We start from the raw sequence: 21,226 nt of genomic DNA, 5'->3' as shown, positions 1-21,226 counted from the left end.
CACATTCATGAACATGTGTATATTCATGTACATGTGTACATTCATGAACATGTGTACATTCATGTACATGCATATATTCCTGTGTACGCTCAAGTAATTCTGTACTTTCTTTTGCATGTATCATTCATGTACATGTGTAAATTTATGTAAATGTGTACATTCAAGTACTTGTGAACATTCATGTAAACGTGTATATAAATGTAACATGTTAACATTCATGAATATGTGAACATTTATAAATGTGTGTAAATTCCTGAACATATGTACATCATGTACATGTGTACATGAATGTTCATGTGTACATTCATGTACATGACTGTACAATGTTTATAAATCTATAAAACCTTGAAGGGATTGGATACCAATTTTAACTAATTTTCAAGTTTTTAAAAGAGCAGAAAACTAATTTGACTTTTACTCAATTTTCTGAAAACTTTTAAGGGACTGAATGCTCATAGAAGAGATTTTGGTTTTCAGGAATTATACAAATTTATAGAATTTCATTTATTGACCTATATGATTATTCCCTGGGTCACATATACCGTTTCCCTTCCTCTTCGAAACCTGGAAAATAAATAAATTAGATTTTATGGATAAATGAATAAAGTAGATTAATAAATTAATAAATTAATAAATTAATAAATAAATAAATGAATAAATGAATAAATGAATTAATAAATTAATAAAAGAATAAATGAATAATTAAATAAATAAAGGAATAAGGGAATGCATAAAAAACGAATTAGTGAATAAATGAATAAATGTATCACTGAATAAAATAATCGAATGAATTAATAGATAAATGAATAAATGAATAAATGAATAAATGAATAAATGAATAAATGAATAAATGAATAAATGAATAAATGAATTTTAATAATAGTAATAATAATAATAATAATGATAATAATAGTAATAATAATAATAATAATAATAATAATAATAATAATAATAATAATAATAATAATAATGATAATAATAATAATGATAAATATAATGAATAACAGTAAAATGTTGAACCTCTGAAAGTTGAAAAGATAATCTCTCAGATTTATTAATTCCGTTCTTTTTACATCTTCCATTAGGATCGACCGGCTGGAAGGTCGGATATCTGAAGAAATAAATCAACTTATAAAAAAATAACTAATTTTTACTATATTGCAAGGGGTGCTGAAGAATATGAAGTATTTTAGATAAAATTTACCCAAAAATAACTTTATACTAGCTTGGGAATCCAGCTTTGCCTGAGTTTTCAAATAAAAGTCGATCGTTTCCACTTAGAGTCTTTAAACCATGCTAATAATATTTCCACGGTTCTACTAAGTTCTCCGATACAAATTTGAGGCAAATTGGTCCTGGGGCTCATGAGTTATGCTCGTTTATTAAAACAAACAAATAGACAAACAGAGTCGATTCTTTAATCATAATATCCCTCCCTCTCCTCCCCCCTCCCTCCCTCACTTCCACCTGTTTGATATATAGTCCACACACTTTTTGTGTTTAGCATTCCACGCCTCCAAACATCTGAAATTAAAAAATCAGATTCTATATATATATATATCCCATGATAGTATACAGTGAGAACCAGAAAACTCTCAAATAGGAAGACGACTTTATAGCAATACTTAGGTGTATTTGATGTTGTTATAAAGCAAATAGTTTTACTAGACACTTATTTAATCACTATTTAAGTGAAATGAGTCTTTTTCACTACTAAATGACTATTTAAAGTAAAAAATTAAGTTTAATAGTCGTCTTCTTTCTAATCCAGAGTTTTCTGGTTATCACTGTATGTATATAAATATATACTTTAACCTTTAAACTTGTTCTAAAACAGAATCATACTATATCCCATGCTAGTATATATATAAATATAAATATTTCAGTTTTTAAACTTCACTTTTTATTAAAAAAGAAATATACTAAACATAATTTTTCACGCTTTATGACGATCCTCATTATTCAAAATTCTTTAATATAAATATATATATACTAGCTTGGAAACCCAACCTTCCTTGCCCAAGGTATTTATAATTACTCCCGCCATTTACCCGCTCTTGGTCGATTTTACTGGGAAACTAAATGTTCGACCCACTTAACTAAGCTAAGAATAAAAATTTGAGACAAATCGGGCAAGGGGTTTCCGAGTTATGATCGGACAAACTAACAGACAGACAAAGAGTGATTTCAACTTTATATATATAATACAAATAAAAATTTAAAATAGGAATTTCTGTTTGGGTGTCTCTCTGTATTTTTGTATGTCAGGGTGTTTGTAAGGGTATGTCTGTCTCTCTGTTTGTGTGGATGTCTGATCATAACTCAGGAACCCCTTTGAGTGATTTGATTGGTAAATTTGGTAAAACAACTGAAATGTTCCTCTAAATTTAAGGGTATTGACATATTTAGGGAAATATATAAGCATTAGTGGATTCGATAATCTCTGGTACAACCAACCAGAAGTTAACAGTATATGAATGCTTTACTTGTTTAATTTTCGATAGGTTGAACCCCAGGTATAAGGCTAGGAAAATTATTTACTGTTGGGTAATCTCTGCGTCCATATTGAAACCTGTTCTCTCCAAGGAGAATTTAAGAGAAGGAGGGGGCGATAGGATTTTCGTACACTTTGCTGTGATGTTTTTGCCTGCTGAAGAACTAGATTTTGCGTAACAACAATAACAAAGGCAGCCGATCTAATGTAAACAAACATGAGTTAGTATACGTTGAATCTTCATCTAACGCGCCAGAGATGCCAGATGTCTGTTTATCATTTGTGTTATGGTTTACAATCTTTATTATTGTTGTTACGCAAAAACTAGTTCTTCAGCAGTCCAAAAACGTCACAGCAAAGTGTACGGAAACCCTATCGCCCCCTCCTTCTATTCAATTCTCCTTGGTTCTTTCTGGGCGGTATTTGTAAACAAGAATAGATACATCAGTGTTACTCTAGTATCAGAGGAGGATACAAGCATTTAATTTTGATAATTTTGATAATTCACATGAAAGTTTTCTAAGACCAGAATATATCATTGATTTTTCGCTTCGTTTTTGAGATTGTGAGGTACTTCGCGAAAAATGAAGAATTCGATGTACAAGCATGTCTTTCTGCGACCTTGGACTCGAGCATGTCCGAGTTTACCAAGAACGGTTTTAACTATAAACAGACTGACAACTCTTTTCGTACATCCAGAGAGAGAGGTGCTCCTGCAACCGATGAGACTGTGTGCTGGACAGGTTGCACACCAAACAAATAAACGCATAGTCCAGTCTGGAGTTAGAAGCACCCCTCTCTGCGAAGTACTTACCCTTGTCCGCTTGTGAAAAATATATATTCACTCAGCTTGCTAACTTAAACTTATCTTGAAATTTAATGTTTTACTTTTGTCGGACTGAGAGAAAAACTTAACTCATAAAATGACGCGGAAAAAAACCAAAAACCAGTCTTCCATCGTCTTTTCTTGAATTTAAACTCGGACCCGCTTTTCATCCCTTGTCGCATTTCACCATGCCTTTCCACCGAAATCATCACATTTTTATGTGAAAATGAATCCCATGTAGGCAGACTGTGACATCTGTCTTGTGTTTACTTTACCGCCCAGAGACAGACAGTACATTGCAGTACGAAAGATGCATACACCTCTTAAACAACTATCTCGGAGATAAGAGAGTTACAGAGATCAATTAACACCTATAATATGCGATATTTTCCACAGCATGTTCTATTATGTACAAGTACTGTACACGACCAATCAGGAGACATCTGTATTCAGGGATATTTAAGGATCCTTTGAATAGGAAATGCAATATCTTTAAAAATAGACAATATTCATAAACGTTATGTTTTATGTTTAAAATTGGAGTATTTCTTTAAAAGTTGTAAAATAAAACCCCTGAATGCAACAATTGGCCGTGAGATGTCAGTCAAAAACAATACATGGAACCACGGAGCATGGCGTGCCGGGACACTATAGGCCTGCTCAGCCTATCCAAGTAGAGTGTATGAGCAGTCTGTGTAGTCTGTGATCTTTACATTATAATTCTTTGGTTCTATCAAGGTTATAATGCAAGGAAAGTTAATTGCAGTTGCGTATACTCTGCGTACATATTGAAACCAGCTCTCTGTGGGCGAAATTTGTAAACAAGAATAGATGCATCATCAGTGTTAGTTTAGTATCCGAGGAGGTTAAAAGTATTACATTTTGATAACTTTTATAATTCACATATTTCCTATGACTTGAATATTTCATTGATTATTTATGTGAAAGATGGATCCCATGTCAGGCTTCGACATCATTCTTGTGTTTACATTACCGCCCAGAGACAGCACACTGCAGTACAAAAGATGCGTACACCAATGAAATAACTTTTCTTGCGTTATAACCCTGGGTTCTATGAAGAGTTAATATAAGATTTTAAAAATAGTGTTTAGGCAAGACTAATCCAAAATTTCTGAATTAAGATTCTATGTTTATCATAACGAATAATTTAAGGAATTAGGATATTACGATTTTTGATTTTAGTACAATTAGTTAAATAAAAACTAATTAGAGAGAAAAATTCGAAATAAGAAATTTGTAATCAATAAGTAAAGGAAATATTTGTAATTGTAAAATAAGAAATTAACCTCAATTATTAGATACTCCCAATTATTTCCAAATATCTACATAGTACAGATATACATGATACAAATCAAATATCAGGACAAATTTGTGTTTCTCTGATCTATAGAAATTATATCTTATGTTTATATTTAATGTCAAACCCATCAAATCCTTTGTTATATGTTTTTTTTGCAAAAGTCCCATTTACTAGTGATATTTAGGCATTTTTGACAGCTTGAATTTTCCTCGATGTTCGAGATCCGTCAGAGGCGGGAATTTTTGTGTTCGTTATCCGATTAAAAAGCCTAGAAATTCAGTGGCTGAACTGAGCTTCCAGCGACAAACTTTAAATGCGTCAGAATCCAGGAAACATTAAGTCTTAAATCCTCGATAACGGCATTTCACCTAAAATTAATTCTGCCGCTAGGGTTTAGCCATCATCGCTAAGATCTCACACTAAGCTAAGAATTCTACATAAATTGCCAGAGATTAAACTCAAACGTTTAAACCCCCAGGTTGCAAAGATGTAGGAATTAAGAAACTACAGAGTTTGAGCAATCATTCCTTTGTGGATACTTATCATTGTGCCGAGCGCCACCTTGATATTGGTCTACGTGCAACGCATCATCAGTCCACGTGCCGCAGCATTTGTACCACCATGGTGGCCAAAAGTGAAAATAATTTTTTTAATTGACCCTTATAAACTTCTTCTTCAAACTATTATTAAAAAACACATAAACAGAATTACAATGTTAGAATGAAAAAAAATCAATCTAAAAATCACATTAATGGTTTAAATTGGTTTTCGAATATACTCTCTATCTTTTAAGAACTGGCTTGTGAAGCGTTGCCCAGGGTTCTCATAGCTACTCCTGCCGTTTACCCAAAATGGTCGATTTTTACCGGGAAACTAAATTCTCGTTTTAAAAGTTGACCCACTCAATCTCAAACCAAGCTAAGAACATTCCCGTGGCTCTCCAACATAATTTAAAGAAACTAATTCTGAAAACGTATCCACCCCCAAAATAGGAGTTTTGAACGTCGAATTTGCGCTCAAACTCAGGATTTACAGATCTTTAAAAATTTTAATATGTCGCAATTAAATGAATCCGAAAGAAGTTTTCCACAACACTGCATACTCAGTTCAACTACTTTACATAGCCGGTCACTCCCTATAAACAATTTGTGAGCGAATTTTCGTCTATTGATCTCTGACAACATTTGTCAAGAGCGAACTAAAGTGTGAAGGAAACCCAGTGTTGCAGATATGATGGGACATCCAAAAAAAAAACAAAAAAAAACTATATTTATATATAAATATAAATATATACATCAATATTATTTCCAAATAACGATATAGAGTAAATTGGAAAAACTTTTAAATAACTTTTTTATTGATTTTCTACGTTTTTAAGATTACCAAAAACTTTTAAATGGTACAATTTGAAAAATAAAATAATTCTTTATATAAGTTGGTTCAGATGCTAGGAAACAGGATAAAACTTTAAAGGTTTCAAGGGTACCGTTGTGAATCAGACATAGTCATCTTTGCATATGGAGGGTCACTTAAAATTATGTTTTAAAGCTCTAATGTTTGGTTACCTTTCATATCCATCCTTGATAACTCTGCCGTTTTCCGTAAACCCTCCTGACATATTTTTCCCATGAGAAATTTATCATTTGTGAGATATTTATAATATATTGTTCATAGTCTTTCCAAATAGTCATTTGTTTGATTGGTTCAAATAGGCAAAAATAAGATTTGTGAGATGTTTCTAATGTTTCTAACATTAGAAATCAGTATGTTTCAGGCTTTCAGCTGTGTTGCTAGTGTCAATATGTTTCATGCTTTCAGCTGTGTTGCTGGTGTCAGTATGTTTCATACTTTCAGCAGTGTTGCTTATAGTGTTAGTATGTTTCAGACTTGAAGCTTTGTTGCTAGCGTCAGTATGTTTCAGGCTTGAAGCTTTGTTGCTAGCGTCAGTATGTTTCAGGCTTGAAGCTGTGTTGCTAGTGTTAGTATATTTCATGCTTTCAGCAGTGTTGCTAGTGTCGGTATATTTCATGCTTTCAGCAGTGTTGCTAGTGTCAGTATATTTCATGCTTTCAGCAGTGTTGCTAGTGTCAGTATGTTTCAGCTATTCAGCAGTGTTGCTAGTGTCAGTATGTTTCAGCTATTCAGCAGTGTTGCTAGTGTCAGTATGTTTCAGCTATTCAGCAGTGTTGCTAGTGTCAGTATATTTCATGCTTTCAGCAGTGTTGCTAGTGTCAGTATGTTTCAGCTATTCAGCAGTGTTGCTAGTGTCAGTATGTTTCAGCTATTCAGCAGTGTTGCTAGTGTCAGTATGTTTCAGCTATTCAGCAGTGTTAGTGTTATTTATACTTTGACAAATTTTGTTGATATAAAAAGTTACCTTCAACCAAGCATCTATTCATAAATTTTCCTCTTTGGAATGATTCGCAACCCTGGATAGAATTTGCTATTAAAGGGACTATTATGGACGTAATAGTTCATTCGCAAGTGACTCTCATTTTACAGAATGCACCCCGAACTAACCAGGGCGAGGTTCATTCGGTTTCTTCTACTTGAAATCAATCACGTCTTGGTCTATCCAATCTTTAAACTTACGATTTTGTCATTTTATACTTTTTCGTTAAAAACGCGTATGCCGACAAAAAATAGGAAAGGAAACTATTAAAAATGTTTACGTTTAATAAGCTGCCAAGTTGTAATCAAACGTCTCTGGGATCAGGACCAGGCCCTTAAATCCGTTTGAATGGCATATCCGATTTGCAACGCTACCTTTTTAAATTGAATACACTGCAAAATAAAGTCTCAGACACTAATATTTTAGTCATAAGAATAAGGATATCCGGATATCCTTTTCGGACAAAGGCTTGAAGGGTACTATTGTAAATTAGACATGACACTCTGGAAAGAGGGGTCACTTGTAGTTACGTCTACATTATTGTTCAAATATTATAACTTACTGAAAACATAAAATGAGTTCTGAGATACTTCAAGAATGAGAGAAAAAAAAAAACATTCTATATCTGAGCTATATCTATATACATACTTTGCTTGTCTGTTTGTATCCAATTCACGTCAAAACGACGAACTCATCGGGCCCAAATTTTGTGTGGGACCTCACGGGACCCCACAAGGAAGGTTTATGAATGATCAAAATTACAAGAATTTGCCTCCAACAAAATTGGATTTTCATTAAATTTGAAAATCCATGAATTTTTGTATAAATTCCGCCAACTTTTTTGGTTCTGTTTTACAGTGTATACAAGGAGAAAATGTTTTAAACTGAAATAAAAGATGGACGCAGAGCCCCCTAAAAGCCTAGTATAGTATATGCAGTATGCAGTATGCATTAGCTTGTCTGTCTGTCTGACCGGTTGAATTCAATAAACGTTAAAACGGCTGTACCGATCGGGTCCTAATTTTATGTGGGACCCGACATGACTCCAAGGAAAGTTTATGGATGCTCAGAATTACAAAAAGTAGTCTTCAAAAAAGTTTGAATTTTGTGAAATTTTGAAAATCCACGAAAAAAGATGTAAATCCGCTAAATTTTTGTTTTTGTATCATCGAAGAGAAAATGCTGAAAGATTGAGAGCAACAATTAAAAGTTGAAATAGAATATTGACGGAGCGCCCTGATTAACAGTTTTTAATATTTTATTATTACTAGCACTCGTTTATTTCAACATATTTCGGAAACTACTTCGACATTAAAAACAAAAAATTAACAGTTCTAGAGTAATTTTGGTTTTTATAAGCTTTTCCGTGTAAGATAAACCATCAATTTCTATTTAAGTTAAAAATACATATAAATAATTAGTTAATAATTAATATTATTTGTAAATTATGTATTTATCAATTCCTAGAAAAAAGTTCTGAGAATATTTTCGCCTAAACGTATAGTATAAACACTTAAAGCCCGAGCCGTACCACAACGTAAAACTGAGCTGAATTAATTCCTGTCAAACGATATAACTGAATTGATACAAATTCATACATTTTGCAAAATTATAACTTTTGATTGCAAATATTATTAAACATATTAAACATTTATTTTTTCAATTATTGATTAATCAGATATCAGATAATAGATGTTTTAAAAACTCTATAATCCTTTTCCAAAAATACCCTGGGAACCCCCCCCCCAGCAGTAATAGGGTTAATAAACGAAATTAAAACAACTAATCACCTGATTTTCCATGAAGCTATCAACCTTGGCCATAATATCTTTATTCCAGACTGCGCCCTGAAAATATTGAAATATCAAAATGCATGGGTAATACAAATGGTTTTGACCAGCCCAAAGTTATGAGCAGTTCTAACAACAGTTCAGATTTGTTTAATCATTTAGTCAGATTTGTTTAATCATTTAGTCAGATTTGTATTTGTTTAATCGTTTAGTCAGATTTGTTTAATCATTTAGTCAGATTTGTTTAATCATTTAGTCAGATTTGTTTAATCATTTAGTCAGATTTGTTTAATCATTTTGTCAGATTTGTTTAATCATTTAGTCAGATTTGTTCAATCATTTTGTCAGATTTCTTTAATCATTTGTTCAGATTTGTTTAATCATTTGTTCAGATTTGTTTAATCACGTAAATCTCAAGCAGGATTTGTTTAATCACGTAAATCTCAAGCATGATTTGTTTCACGACAAGTTAAAATAAATTTCACGTAACAATATAATCTTAAATATTTTCAAACATAACTCCGAATATGAAAGAGTTTCTAGAAAATTAAAAATGTTTTGAATTTATGTAATCAAATTAACCCTTCTCAAACTTGTTTGTAAAATTGAAACTAAAGGAGCTACGAGGTCACAAAGTTGTACCAGAAATAGGGAGTAAATTTTACCCTCAACCTCTGGCTATAGTCAAGGAGCTACGAGGTCACAAAGTTGTACCAGAAATATGGAGTAAATTTTACCCTCAACCTCTGGCTATAGTCAAGTGTGAAAGAAAAGAATAAAAATTGAATTAAGAAATGCGCTACATCTAACGTTTCATTTGAACTCCAAAGAAAACCTAGACAGTTTTGTATTTCTAAACAATACTTCTGGTATTCTTAGATAGTTTAAATGTATAATAAGAACTCATTAAAACATCTAATCCATATGAATTTCAATTCACAAGATAAAAAATATATCTCGTATGACATATAATTAACCATTGAGTTTATTTCTCACAGATTATCTCGTTTATTTTTCCCAAAACATTTGGAATATCGCGAACATTTTAAAAGTTGATGATTTTAAAAAAAATTTAACCTGTAATTGATAATAATGAACATATGAGGAACAGTCATACGGGATATTATTATTATTATTATTATCATTATTATCATAATTATTATTATTATTAACATCATTTTTTTATTATTATTGTTATGAATATTCTTATACTGTGTATTATAATTGCCAGCAACAATGAATTTAAGGCAATGAAATATACATTGCCTTACAAATTATTCATACCATACAAAACACCTTGAGCAAGACCAAGATCCGAGTTCGGACAACACTTTACAGTGAGCCCACAAACTCATAAGATGTTATAGAACACCCTATAACTAATTAAAAGAAACACCAGTATAGCTTGAATGGGTCTGTTTACACTGCACTACTGCTGTTATTTTTGTTTATTAAACTTTTCAAGGTCACATTTTTCAAAAGTCGTCTTTCTCTTCCTCAGTTTTATGGGTCCCTCTAAGACTGTGAGTCATTTAAATACCTGAGAGAAAACCAATCAGCTGATTCAGTAATCTGCCCGACACTCCATTCTCCCCACCCGCTCAAGTGCCGCGTATCAACATCTGGGTTAAAGAAACTGTAGGCGAAATTTTACACAACTTTACCCCTTTACACAATGCACATTTTTCAGAGCAAATGTGCTTTTCTAAATAGAAAATCGATAAAGGAAATGAGTCTATGCCACAAGCTCTGATTTTCCATTATCTATCTATGCAACCCAATGAGGTAGACCTTAGAAATTATAAACTATTGCATTCTGTTAGATTAGATAATATAAGTTTATACTACAGGGTGTCCCACGAAACATGACACTAGCAAGACGACTTGAAAGTCGTCTTTGATATATGAATTTATTTGTGACATTTAGTCTTCTATCTACTTTAACATGTATGATTCTTGAAACAATTATTACATTATTCTCCTAGTCTTTGCATTTCCAAAAAGTGGTCTGCGTTTTTTGTGCTTTCAATATTACCGGAGATATAAAGAGTTTGGTTCAGATTTCAATTTTGTTAAATAAAAGCAAAATTGTCGTAATCTGAACGAAATTCTTTATATGTCGGGCAATATTGAAAGCACAAAAAAGGCAGACCACATTTTGGAAATGGCAGGACTAGGGGAATTTTGTTATTATTATCTCTAGAAATTTACTTCTAAAATTAGGTTGACAAATAAACGCAGCAAATTATATCAAAAATCAAGACGACATTCAAGTCCTCTTGCATACTGTCATGTTTCGTGGGACACCCTGTATCAAAGGTTTAACTCGTCACGTTATCTTGCAAAACTAAAGGAATGAGTTGGAGGAAAAACTGAAGGAAAGTTTTTCTTTTATGTAGACCCGCGTACTATTTAGGGATAAAAACAACGAACGAAATGAAAAAGACAAGTTCTTTATTTTCGTGAAGTCGTCCAAATTTCCGCATTTTTCGGTGAAAATCATTCCCGGAACGATTTACCCTTTTCACTGGAAACCCTCCGTGTAAGTCTCCAAAAAAAGGTAGAGATATTGTCCTATTAAATTAATCATTGATTAAGCTATTTCTTTCACAATAAAAAATAAAACTTTTAACTGTGAAAATTAAAAATACAGATTCAAAATTTGAAATTATTAAGCTAGATGTGCAACCCTAATTTTCACAAATGCTGTTATTCTTATTGATTTGATTAAAGAATATATATACCTATATAATTACATCGGTCCGGTCTGTTTTGAACATGACTAAACCCCAGAATGTGCAGTATTTCATGTGTACCTACACAAATATACTATTTAACAGAATATTTTGTGTGACCCTAGAAAAAAATAAACTTATTTTTAGTTGTTTAATTGTTGTTTATATAATTTACCAACATTAAAGAAGTTTCTTTATGAAAAATTGCATTATATATGTGTTTATATCTTTGTGTGTGAATAAATCTTTATAAATAACTTTCTTGAAAATAATGTTCCAGTTAAGAAATTCATCTCCATTTTCATATGTACCTCAAATTTAAGAAATTTATCTTCACAATAAAAGTTTACCTCCAATATGATTAACTCCACAACCTCCTTCTGAAACTGGAGCCAGAACTAGTACATGAGCTCCAGACCCCTCTGAATATCCTAAAATAAAGCTCCTTAGAGGGACTGTAAGCGTAATTTCAAGAGACCCTCTATGGATAGGGGGATATGTCTGATCTACAACGGTACCCTTGAAACCTTTGTGCGTTTTCGTCGAGAAGTGAGATGTGTGTGTAAACGCATCTAAGTATTCAGTTTAGACGATTGTCTTCGTTGTTGACAAAGTCTACAAATCACTTTATAGAGAATCCACAATTTTAAATAATCAATGTTCAGCTAGAAAAATTAGAAATGGCAAAAGTTTAAAGATTACCGTTGTGAATCGGACATGCCAGTCTCTTTATGAAAGGTCAAGGGGCACTTGAAATACAACGGCCTTTTACATCACGACAAAGTTTCATTCCTCCGCAAAATTTTACATTGTTTTCTATTTATAAAATACTTGGCTTTTAGGGCGCTTCCAGCCCATCTTCTATTTCAACTTTACAAAAATAAATTATTTTTTTAGATTCTGAGCATCCTTAAGCCTTCCCTGGGGTCTCGTGAGGTCCCTCACAAAATGAACTGTGGATATTGAGATCAATGCTTGATTTTCTTTTCAATTAATCTTCAGATCAATTTAATATCCAGAACAGTTTCTAAAATGCGACCAATCAGAGTGTCAATTGTAGAAACCGAACAGCCAAGATCAGAAACCGATAAGTTTTCAAATTTTGTGCACGATCATTGAGAGTTTTCTCATTGGCCTGAATTCAGCAGGGATATCCAAAAGAGAGGATTAAGAAGAACATCAAAAGTGTTCACAGTGGATACAGAGATTTAGCAATCGGGTTTAAAGGTATCCAATACATTATACAAGAGTTTTCAGCTCAGTTAAAGATAACGGAATTGAGTTTTTGTCACAAACTTAAATTTTCTAATCCCTATAATTTTGGAATTCAATCGTAGACCCATAGATGTTTTAAACTATGAATTCTATCAGATCAAATAATCTAAGTTTTAAATATAAAAGGTTGCAAAGATATAGAGATTATAAAATTTGAGTTTGTGGTAAAGACTCAAATCAAATCCTTTAAAACCTTGAATCATTACAAGAAAGAGTTGTAAATGGTTACCTACTCCAATAGAACAGCATCCGCATCCATATTTACCAATATCCTCAGAGATAAGAAGATAATCAGAATCCTGGCTTGTCCTATAATAGGATCCATAAAACTATTAGCAGGGGCGGATATAGAAATTTACATATAGGGTGAGTTAATTCAGAATTGTCTCGCCATGTTTCCGTAGCTCCCTACAATACTTTAGGTGGAGAGTAACTTTCCGTAGCTCCCTACAATACTTTAGGTGGAGAGTAACTTTCCGTAGCTCCCTACAATACTTTAGGTGGAGAGTAACTTTCCGTAGCTCCCTACAATACTTTAGGTGGAGAGTAACTTTCCATGGGTGAGCCGTTGTTCCACACGGCTCACCCTGTATCCGCCCCTGACTTTTCCTATCCCACAGTTTTATGAGTTTCCGTAGCTCCCTACAATAATTTAGGTGGAGAGTAACTTTCCATGGGTGAGCCGCTGCTCCACACGGCTCACCCTGTATCCGCCCTGACTGTTAGACTTTTCCTATCCCACAGTTTTATGAGTTTCACTAGAAATTAAAATACTTTTTGTTTTGTTTTCATCCATCTTATCAAACTGGTCTTGCCCATTAAAGGGACTGTAGAGTATAGAAGTAATCTCAAGTGCTCAAGTGACGGTATCAATGATTTCTCCGTGAAAATTGGTTATTTTTAATTTGATATTCATCTGTAAAACTGATGAGCGGATATCTTGCGCCAGAAACAATGAAGAAAATTGTCAGAACTAAACCTTTTTCTTCATGCTGTAATAAAGATGAAATCTACCACAGTTTTTAAAGGGTACCGTTCGGGAATCGGACATATAGAAATACATCGGACATCGGAAATTGACGATCGCTTAAAATTATGTTTGCAGCATCCTTTTAACCGCACAAACATTTGCTATTTTCTTTTCAAGTTAGAGAGAAATTTAATTTTAGTCGAGTATGTCTTCTTCAGATAGGAATGGGTCCAATTTCTTTTTCTCGAAAATTGTAAATTTTGTTTAAATCAAAAAAATTTTAAGATAAAAATAATATTTCATGAGAGAATGATCAGCATTAATTTTTAAATAATAGATTTAAAAAAAAAATAGAATCGAAACGAAAACATAATTACGACTTTTAAACTTTATTTAGGAAAATTGTTTACAGAAAAGGCCCAGCACTAACGATGCAATGATATTTATATGCCCTCTAAACTTGGCAAATTTTTCCAAAATTAAAAATATAAATAGATTTTCCGGAATCCTTAAATCTAATATTTTGTGTGTGATGTACAATGTGTAAAATAGAAAAAGATTGTCAATTATTTGATATCTATTTGTTTTTTTCCCACTTACCTAGGAACAAATCTTATATTTGTCACACTGCTAATATTTGAGAAAATCCTTTTCAAGATCAGCTCCTCACTAATAAAATCAGTATTATTAATTAAAATCAGCTGCTAAAGCAAAATCGGGTTTTTGCTTTTCAAAATCAACTGCTTACGAAATAAAATGAGCTGTTTAAGAATCAAAATCAGCTGTTTAAGAATCAAAATCAGCTGTTTAAGAACCAAAATTAGATGTTTCCTAATTAAAATTAACTGTTTACTAATCAAAATCTGCTGTTTACGAGTCAAAATCAACGGCCTAAAAAAATCTTCTTACATTAAATTTATTCGACTTTTATTGTTTAAATAACCAAAATTATTTCTATAAGTATTTTCATAAAAACATTGATTAAAAAGTTTGCATATCTTTTAAAGACAGTGGTTTTCGTGAAGACCCTGGGTCACGTGTTGGCTGTACAGTGTACAGTAGGATTATTTTCAATTTAAGGATGATTTTAAAATGTACTTTTCTCGTAATATGTTTTGCAAATTTGAACTTTTTGGTCTTCAACGATCTAATTTCTAATTATTGGGATATTATTTGTTGTTTTTTACTAAAAAAAATCTTAAAGATTAAAAACGGATTAAAAAAATAGGGATGGAGGGATGGAGGAATCTAGAAATATTAAACTTTACAATATTAAACTCTGCCTAGAAATATTAAACTCTACAATATTAAACTCTACCTAGAAATATTAAACTCTACAATATTGAACTCTGCCTAGAAATATTAAGCTCTACAATATTAAACTCTGCCTAGAAATATTAAACTCTGCAATATTAAACTCTACAATATTAAACTCTGCCTAGAAATATTAAAATCTAGAATATTAAACTCTGCCTAGAAATATTAAACTCTAGAATATTAAACTCTGCCTAGAAATATTAAACTCTGCCTAGAAATATTAAACTCTACAATATTAAACTCTATCTAGAAATATTAAACTCTACAATATTAAACTCTTCCTAGAAATATGAAACTCTGCCTGGTAATATTAAACTCTACAATATTAAACTCTGCCTAGAAATATTAAACTCTACAATATTAAACTCTACAATATTAAACTCTACAATATTAAACTCTGCCTAGAAATATTAATTTCTACAATATTAAACTCTGCCTAGAAATATTAAACTCTGACTAGAAATATTAAACTCTAGCATTAAATATTAAACTCTGCCTAGATATATTCAACTCTACCTAGAAATATTAAACTCTACCTAGAAATCTAAATTCTGCCTAGAAATATTAAACTTTGCCAAAAAAAATTCAATTCTGCCTAGAAATATTAAACTCCCCCTAGAAATATGAAACTCTGCATATAAATATTAAACTCTACCTAGAAATATTAAACTCTGCCTAGAAATATTAAACTATACCTAGAATTTTTAAACCACTGCTTAGAAATATTAAACTATGCTTATGAATATTGAACTAAGCCTAGACTCTGCCTAGAAATATTAAACTTTACCTAGAAATATTAAACTATGCCCAGAAATATGAAACTCTATCTAGAAATATTACTTTGCCTAGAAATAATAAACTCTGCCTAGAAAAATTAAACTATGCCTAGAAATATGAAACTCTATCTATAAATATTAAACTATGCCTTTAAATATTGAACAAAGCCTAGAAATATTAAGGTCTGCCTAGAAATATTAAACTCTACTTAAAAGTATAAAACTCTACCAGAAATACTAAACTCTGCCTAGAAGTATTAAACTCTACCTAGAAATATTAAACTCTGCCTAGAAATATTAAACTCTTTCTAAAAATATTAAACTCTGCCTAGAAATATTAAACTCTACCTAGAAATATGAAACTCTGCCTAAAAATATGAAACTCTGCCTAGAAATATGAAACTCTATCTAGAAATATTAAACTCTGCCTAGAAATATTAAAGAAATATTAAACTCTGCCTAGAAATATTAAACTCTACCTAGAAATATGAAACTCTGCCTAAAAATATGAAACTCTGCCTAGAAATATGAAACTCTATCTAGAAATATTAAACTCTGCCTAGAAATATTAAACTATGCCTAGAGATATGAAACTCTATCTAGAAATATTAAACTTTGCCTGTAAATATTGAACTAAGCCTAGAAATATTAAGCTCTGCCTAGAAATATGAAACTCTACCTAGAAGTATTGAAGTCTACCTAGAAATATTAAACTCTGCCTAGAAATATTAAACTCTACCTAGAAATATGAAACTCTGCCTAGAAATATGAAACCCTGTCTAGAAAAATTAAACTCTGTCAGAAATATGAAATACTTTCTAGAAATACTAAACTCTGCCTAGAAATATTAAATTCTCTCAGAAATATGAAACTCTGCCTTGAAAAATTAAATTCTACCTAGAAATATTAAACTTTGCCTAGAAATTCTTTAATTCTGTCTAGATTAAACTCTACAGAAAAATAGGTAAAAAAGAATTAATCAAGACAATTCTTTAGATATGTTTGTTTATTTAAATCCATCTAATAAATCTTTTATAACATTGATCCTTTGAATCCATGTAGTTTCCTACATTGTCTAATAAATCCCTTATAACATTGATACCTTGAATCCATGTAGTTTCCTACATTGCCTAATAAATCCCTTATAACATTGATCCCTTGAATCCATGTAGTTTCCTACATTGCCTAATAAATCCTTTATAACATTGATCCCTTGAATCCAGAGAGTTTCCTACATTGCCTATTTAATCCTATATTACGTTGATCCCTTGAATCCATTGAATTTGCTACCTTGTCTAATGAATCCTAAATAACTTCGATCCCTTGAATCCATGGAGTTTATTATACCTTGTCTATTGAATCCTTGGATTCCAGGATGTGTCCCGAACCTGCCTCGAATTCGTCCGTAAACATATTCTGAATAAATTGATGTCAACATTAGCTATCTACAATCCCCCCACACACACTTCCCTAGGGGGGAGGACCCCGTGGCCACTTCAGATGTGTGCACCCTCCAAAACTGAAAATTCTAAAAGGAATTTAATCATTGCCACACACAACCTCAAATTTCTAATACCTTTATCTTTACAACCTGCATGGTGCAAATCTTTGGTATTTTAAACTTAGATTATTTGACCTACAAAAAATCATTGTTTGAAATATTAAAGGTCTGCAAGGTTGGGTTGTAAAGATAAAGGGATTAGAAAATCTGAGTTTGGGGCAAATGCTCAATTCCGCTGAAACAAACAAATTTGAAAAATACTATAACTAAAAGTATATAGTCAACAGGACTCAGTCCCGATAATGGATAGGATCGGCTCGAACAGTGAATTCTGATCAACACTGCTCCCAGCTCCCAGCTTATCATGGCTTACAACTGGCTCATCAAAACTCAAAACAAAAAGAAGTTCTTATTTTTTCAATTTTAAGATATCTGAGCATGGAATTAAAAAAATTTGAGCCGCGGTTTAAATCCGCCAAAATCCGCCAAAACCCGGTTTAAATTTAGCGCCGGCTTAAATCTTGAAACATTTGATACAATTTTAAGTGGAACCAACCATATTTAAGCCGCGGCTTAAATTTAAACCGCCGCTCAAATCTTTTAAATTCGGCCACTGTTCAAATAAAGTTGTCATTTACGAATTATATATAAGCTAAATCTCACAAAGCCTTAGAAATTTAGTATGAATTGCAAATTTGTATCGTTAATTGATTTAACATGAAATTGATAATATTTAATAAACATATTTGGTTTTGATGAATAATTGAAATCACAGGGTTACCAACAAAAGACTGTCTTATTTTAAACAAAACTAAGAAAATTCTTTGGGTTTTATCAACTTTTCAAAATCAAAATTAGTGAAAAATCAGAGGTTCGTGAGTTATCATCTAACATACAAACAAACAGACACACAAAGAGATATTACGCATCTAGATACAGGGATGTTACTTCAGAGACGACTTTTAGAATTTTTTTCTGTCTATTTCCTTACTATCATGATTCTCTACAACAGTAAAATTTTTTTTCTTTGCCAAGTTATTAAATAAGAAAGTATAACTCTATTTCATGCAGAAAACGTAGTTAAACTTTGAAATTGTCATATTCTCAGAGTTTCAGGTCGTCTTTGCAGTCTCTTGTTAGTAAACCTGCACGAACAAACTTATGTATCGTTAAATTAAAAAAATTCTAAGTGTGTCAATATATATTCGAACAGTCTTGATGAATGATGACCCTTTAATTGAACCTGACTCTGTGAGTATATTTTTGAGGGTTTCTTCAATGTTGCTCAACAAGATTTCTGATGGATAAAAATAGATATGGATATATAGATAGATAGCTAGATAGAATGATAAATAGATATATAGACAGATAGATAGATCAATAGATCGCTAGATAGATGAATATATAATAAGCATTTAGAGGTTATCTTACAATGAAATCTATAAAACTACGGAATGGGAAGATTAAGTTATGAATGATTTGGAATATATAAAAGTACTGAATGGGAAGATCAAGTTATGATTTGAAATCCATAAAACTATGGAATGGGAAGATCAAGTTATGATTTGAAATCTATAAAACTGTGGAATGGGAAGATCAAGTTATGATTTGAAATAGTCCAGTCTTAACATGATACACAGCGATTGTAAAGTGTACACGGCACAGGCCCATTTTACTTTAAAAGTTGAATTTTAACAACGTAAATCAAATTTTCATATAAATTGCGAAAATATCGTCTTCCTTTAAATAATTTTGATATCTATTAAGAATTTCTGTCTTTTAATTTATATCGTTTATAATGAGCTTTCCAATTAAAACAACCTACTCTTGTTAGGTGGATCCAAACTACTTAATAAATAGTGATTTTTTATATTTATTATCTCGTGCTTTGTATTTGAATAAAAATATGAAAATGAAAAGGATTTCACGTTTTTTAAAACATTTGTTGATTCTTTAAATATTCTGTTAATCAATTTTCTTTGTGAACGGTTTATTTCGTTTATTAACTATTTGAAAATTAACGTGCTTTCCTGTCGTTAAAGGAACTTTCTGTTTGATTCAAAATGCCGCTAATTATCGGAACGGTTGGCCCCTGCCCTAGTCATGTTACATAGAGGGCCAAATTATGTGATTTTTAGAAGTGTACATAATTTTCTATCAAACCGTAACCTTCATTATGCTTGGAAATCAAAGATCGACGACGATTTTAATATCGTCGAAATCAATTTCATGCTTGCTATATGACAGCGTTTCCAATAATAATTCCAATAAAGTCTAATGTTTAAAATTGTATTGGGACAGTTTTTAATCCGTCTTTTCTAACACAGGGTGTCCCACGAAACATGACATTTGGTGAATAGTTTACAATGTCTTCTACCATAATTTGTTAAGTTGTTTAATACCAAACACAATAATAAAAATATTATTTATGGAGTCATATTTTAGTAAAGTTAATTTCATAGTAAAATATACTTGAGCAAAAGATTTGTTAACCAAAATGAACTGCAAACAGCCTTTCATTTCTAATATATTGTATGGAAGACAACATTCAAAATTATTTACCAACTGTCATTCTATTGAATTTTGCCAACATACAGTTTCCACTGCTTAAATCCAGAGCCACTGATTAAAAGAAACGCAATGAAAAATTAATTATCAACTTTCAGATCTAAAAAAATATATTTTTCTACGTTTTTTGCCCAATGAAAGATTTAAATGGTATGGAACACTGTAAATGAAGGATTGTTGAAAATATCGTCTGCAGTTCCTGTGAAGCAAAATACAGTAATAACCAGAAAACTCTGGAATAGGAAGACGACTTTGAAAATAAAGATATAACTTTGAAATATCCAATGAGCTTTTATATCTTTTCAATCTTTTCTATCTTTTCTATATCTTCTATCTTTTCTATCTTTTTGATCTTTTTGATCTTTTCGATCTTTTCGATCTTTTCGATCTTTTCGATCTTTTCGATCTTTCCTTTCTTTTCTATATTTTCTATCTCTTCTAATCTTTTCTATATTTTCTATCTTTTCTATCTTTTCTATCTTTTCTTTCTTTTCTATCTTTTCTATCTTTTCTATCTTTTCTATCTTTTCTATCTTTTCTATCTTTTCTATCTTTTCTATCTTTTCTATCTTTTCTATCTTTTCTATCTTTTCTATCTTTTCTATATTTTCTATATTTTCTATCTTTTCTATCCTCCCTGAATTGCTGAGAGAGAATATTACAGAGATAAGGAAGGAAGAAGTCAACATCCTGTAAATAAAATATTTAAAGGTAGTAATCCCGGATTCACAACAGTTCCCTTGAAACCTTTATCTGAGCTGAAAACTTTAGAATGGTGGATATCAAGATCATTGCTTGATCTCCTCTTGTTATTAATCTCCAGATTAATTAACAGATCGGGATTAAGGTTATCCCTTTCTAAAGTTTTCAGCTCTGATCAATATACTGTAGTTTTTAGGTTTAAAAATGTTTAGTCCTTTTATCTTTCCATGGCATTCTCCTGCTAGAAACCACAGTTAAAAATAATCAGTTTTCAAAATTAAAAACATTAAAAACTAATTCATGCTTGATCAAAGCTTTGAATGGTACCGTTATGAATCGGCAGTGTTTGGATTGGAATTAGGCTTACAGACCCTAAACAACAAGGTTAGGAAATCCATTAAAATTAGGCTTACAGACCCTAAACAACAAGGTTAGGAAATCCATTCAAATTTTTTCATTTCAAATTCTCCACTTTTTCTCATAAATATTTTTATGGGACCTTTTTTACTTTAAAGGGATTGTGAGTGTAATTTCAAGTGACCCTTTATTCGAAAAAAAC

The 21,226-nt window shown here is 31.5% G+C and overlaps 1 protein-coding gene and 1 long non-coding RNA gene across 2 annotated transcripts; both read right to left on the bottom strand.

Moving 5' to 3' along the window:
- Nucleotides 1-504: 504 nt before the first annotated feature.
- LOC111706914 (zinc metalloproteinase nas-1) lies at nucleotides 505-15,599 on the bottom strand. Its single transcript, XM_023479861.1, has 13 exons — nucleotides 15,592-15,599; nucleotides 14,404-14,472; nucleotides 13,063-13,142; nucleotides 11,909-11,989; nucleotides 11,568-11,639; nucleotides 10,363-10,445; nucleotides 9,901-9,945; nucleotides 8,824-8,880; nucleotides 7,019-7,070; nucleotides 6,207-6,252; nucleotides 1,468-1,524; nucleotides 1,021-1,111; nucleotides 505-564 (listed from the first exon to the last, which is right to left on the bottom strand). Exons 1-13 carry the CDS (start codon nucleotides 15,597-15,599, stop codon nucleotides 505-507), a joined length of 801 nt encoding a protein of 266 aa, XP_023335629.1.
- A 1,160-nt stretch (nucleotides 15,600-16,759) lies between these two features.
- Nucleotides 16,760-18,698, bottom strand: LOC111706924 (uncharacterized). Its single transcript, XR_002766342.1, has 3 exons — nucleotides 18,641-18,698; nucleotides 17,244-17,312; nucleotides 16,760-16,773 (listed from the first exon to the last, which is right to left on the bottom strand). It is a non-coding gene; the product is annotated as an uncharacterized LOC111706924 (long non-coding RNA).
- Between the last annotated feature and the right edge of the window lie 2,528 nt (nucleotides 18,699-21,226).

This window comes from Eurytemora carolleeae, unplaced genomic scaffold (genome assembly GCF_000591075.1).
Source record: "Eurytemora carolleeae unplaced genomic scaffold, Eaff_2.0 scaffold668, whole genome shotgun sequence".
In the NCBI taxonomy this organism is placed as follows: domain Eukaryota; kingdom Metazoa; phylum Arthropoda; class Copepoda; order Calanoida; family Temoridae; genus Eurytemora; species Eurytemora carolleeae.
Note: the sequence above shows the minus strand (reverse complement) of the source record. Positions and strands in the feature narration are given on the sequence as shown.

Excerpts from the sequence above, each read along its gene's own strand:
- LOC111706914 (XM_023479861.1), bottom strand. Across the intron at positions 13,143-14,403 it reads AATATAAGATTTGTTCCTAG|GACAAGCCAGGATTCTGATT; the intron begins GTAAGTGGGAAA and ends ATCCTATTATAG. Across the intron at positions 565-1,020 it reads TATCTTTTCAACTTTCAGAG|GTTTCGAAGAGGAAGGGAAA; the intron begins GTTCAACATTTT and ends TTTATTTTCCAG.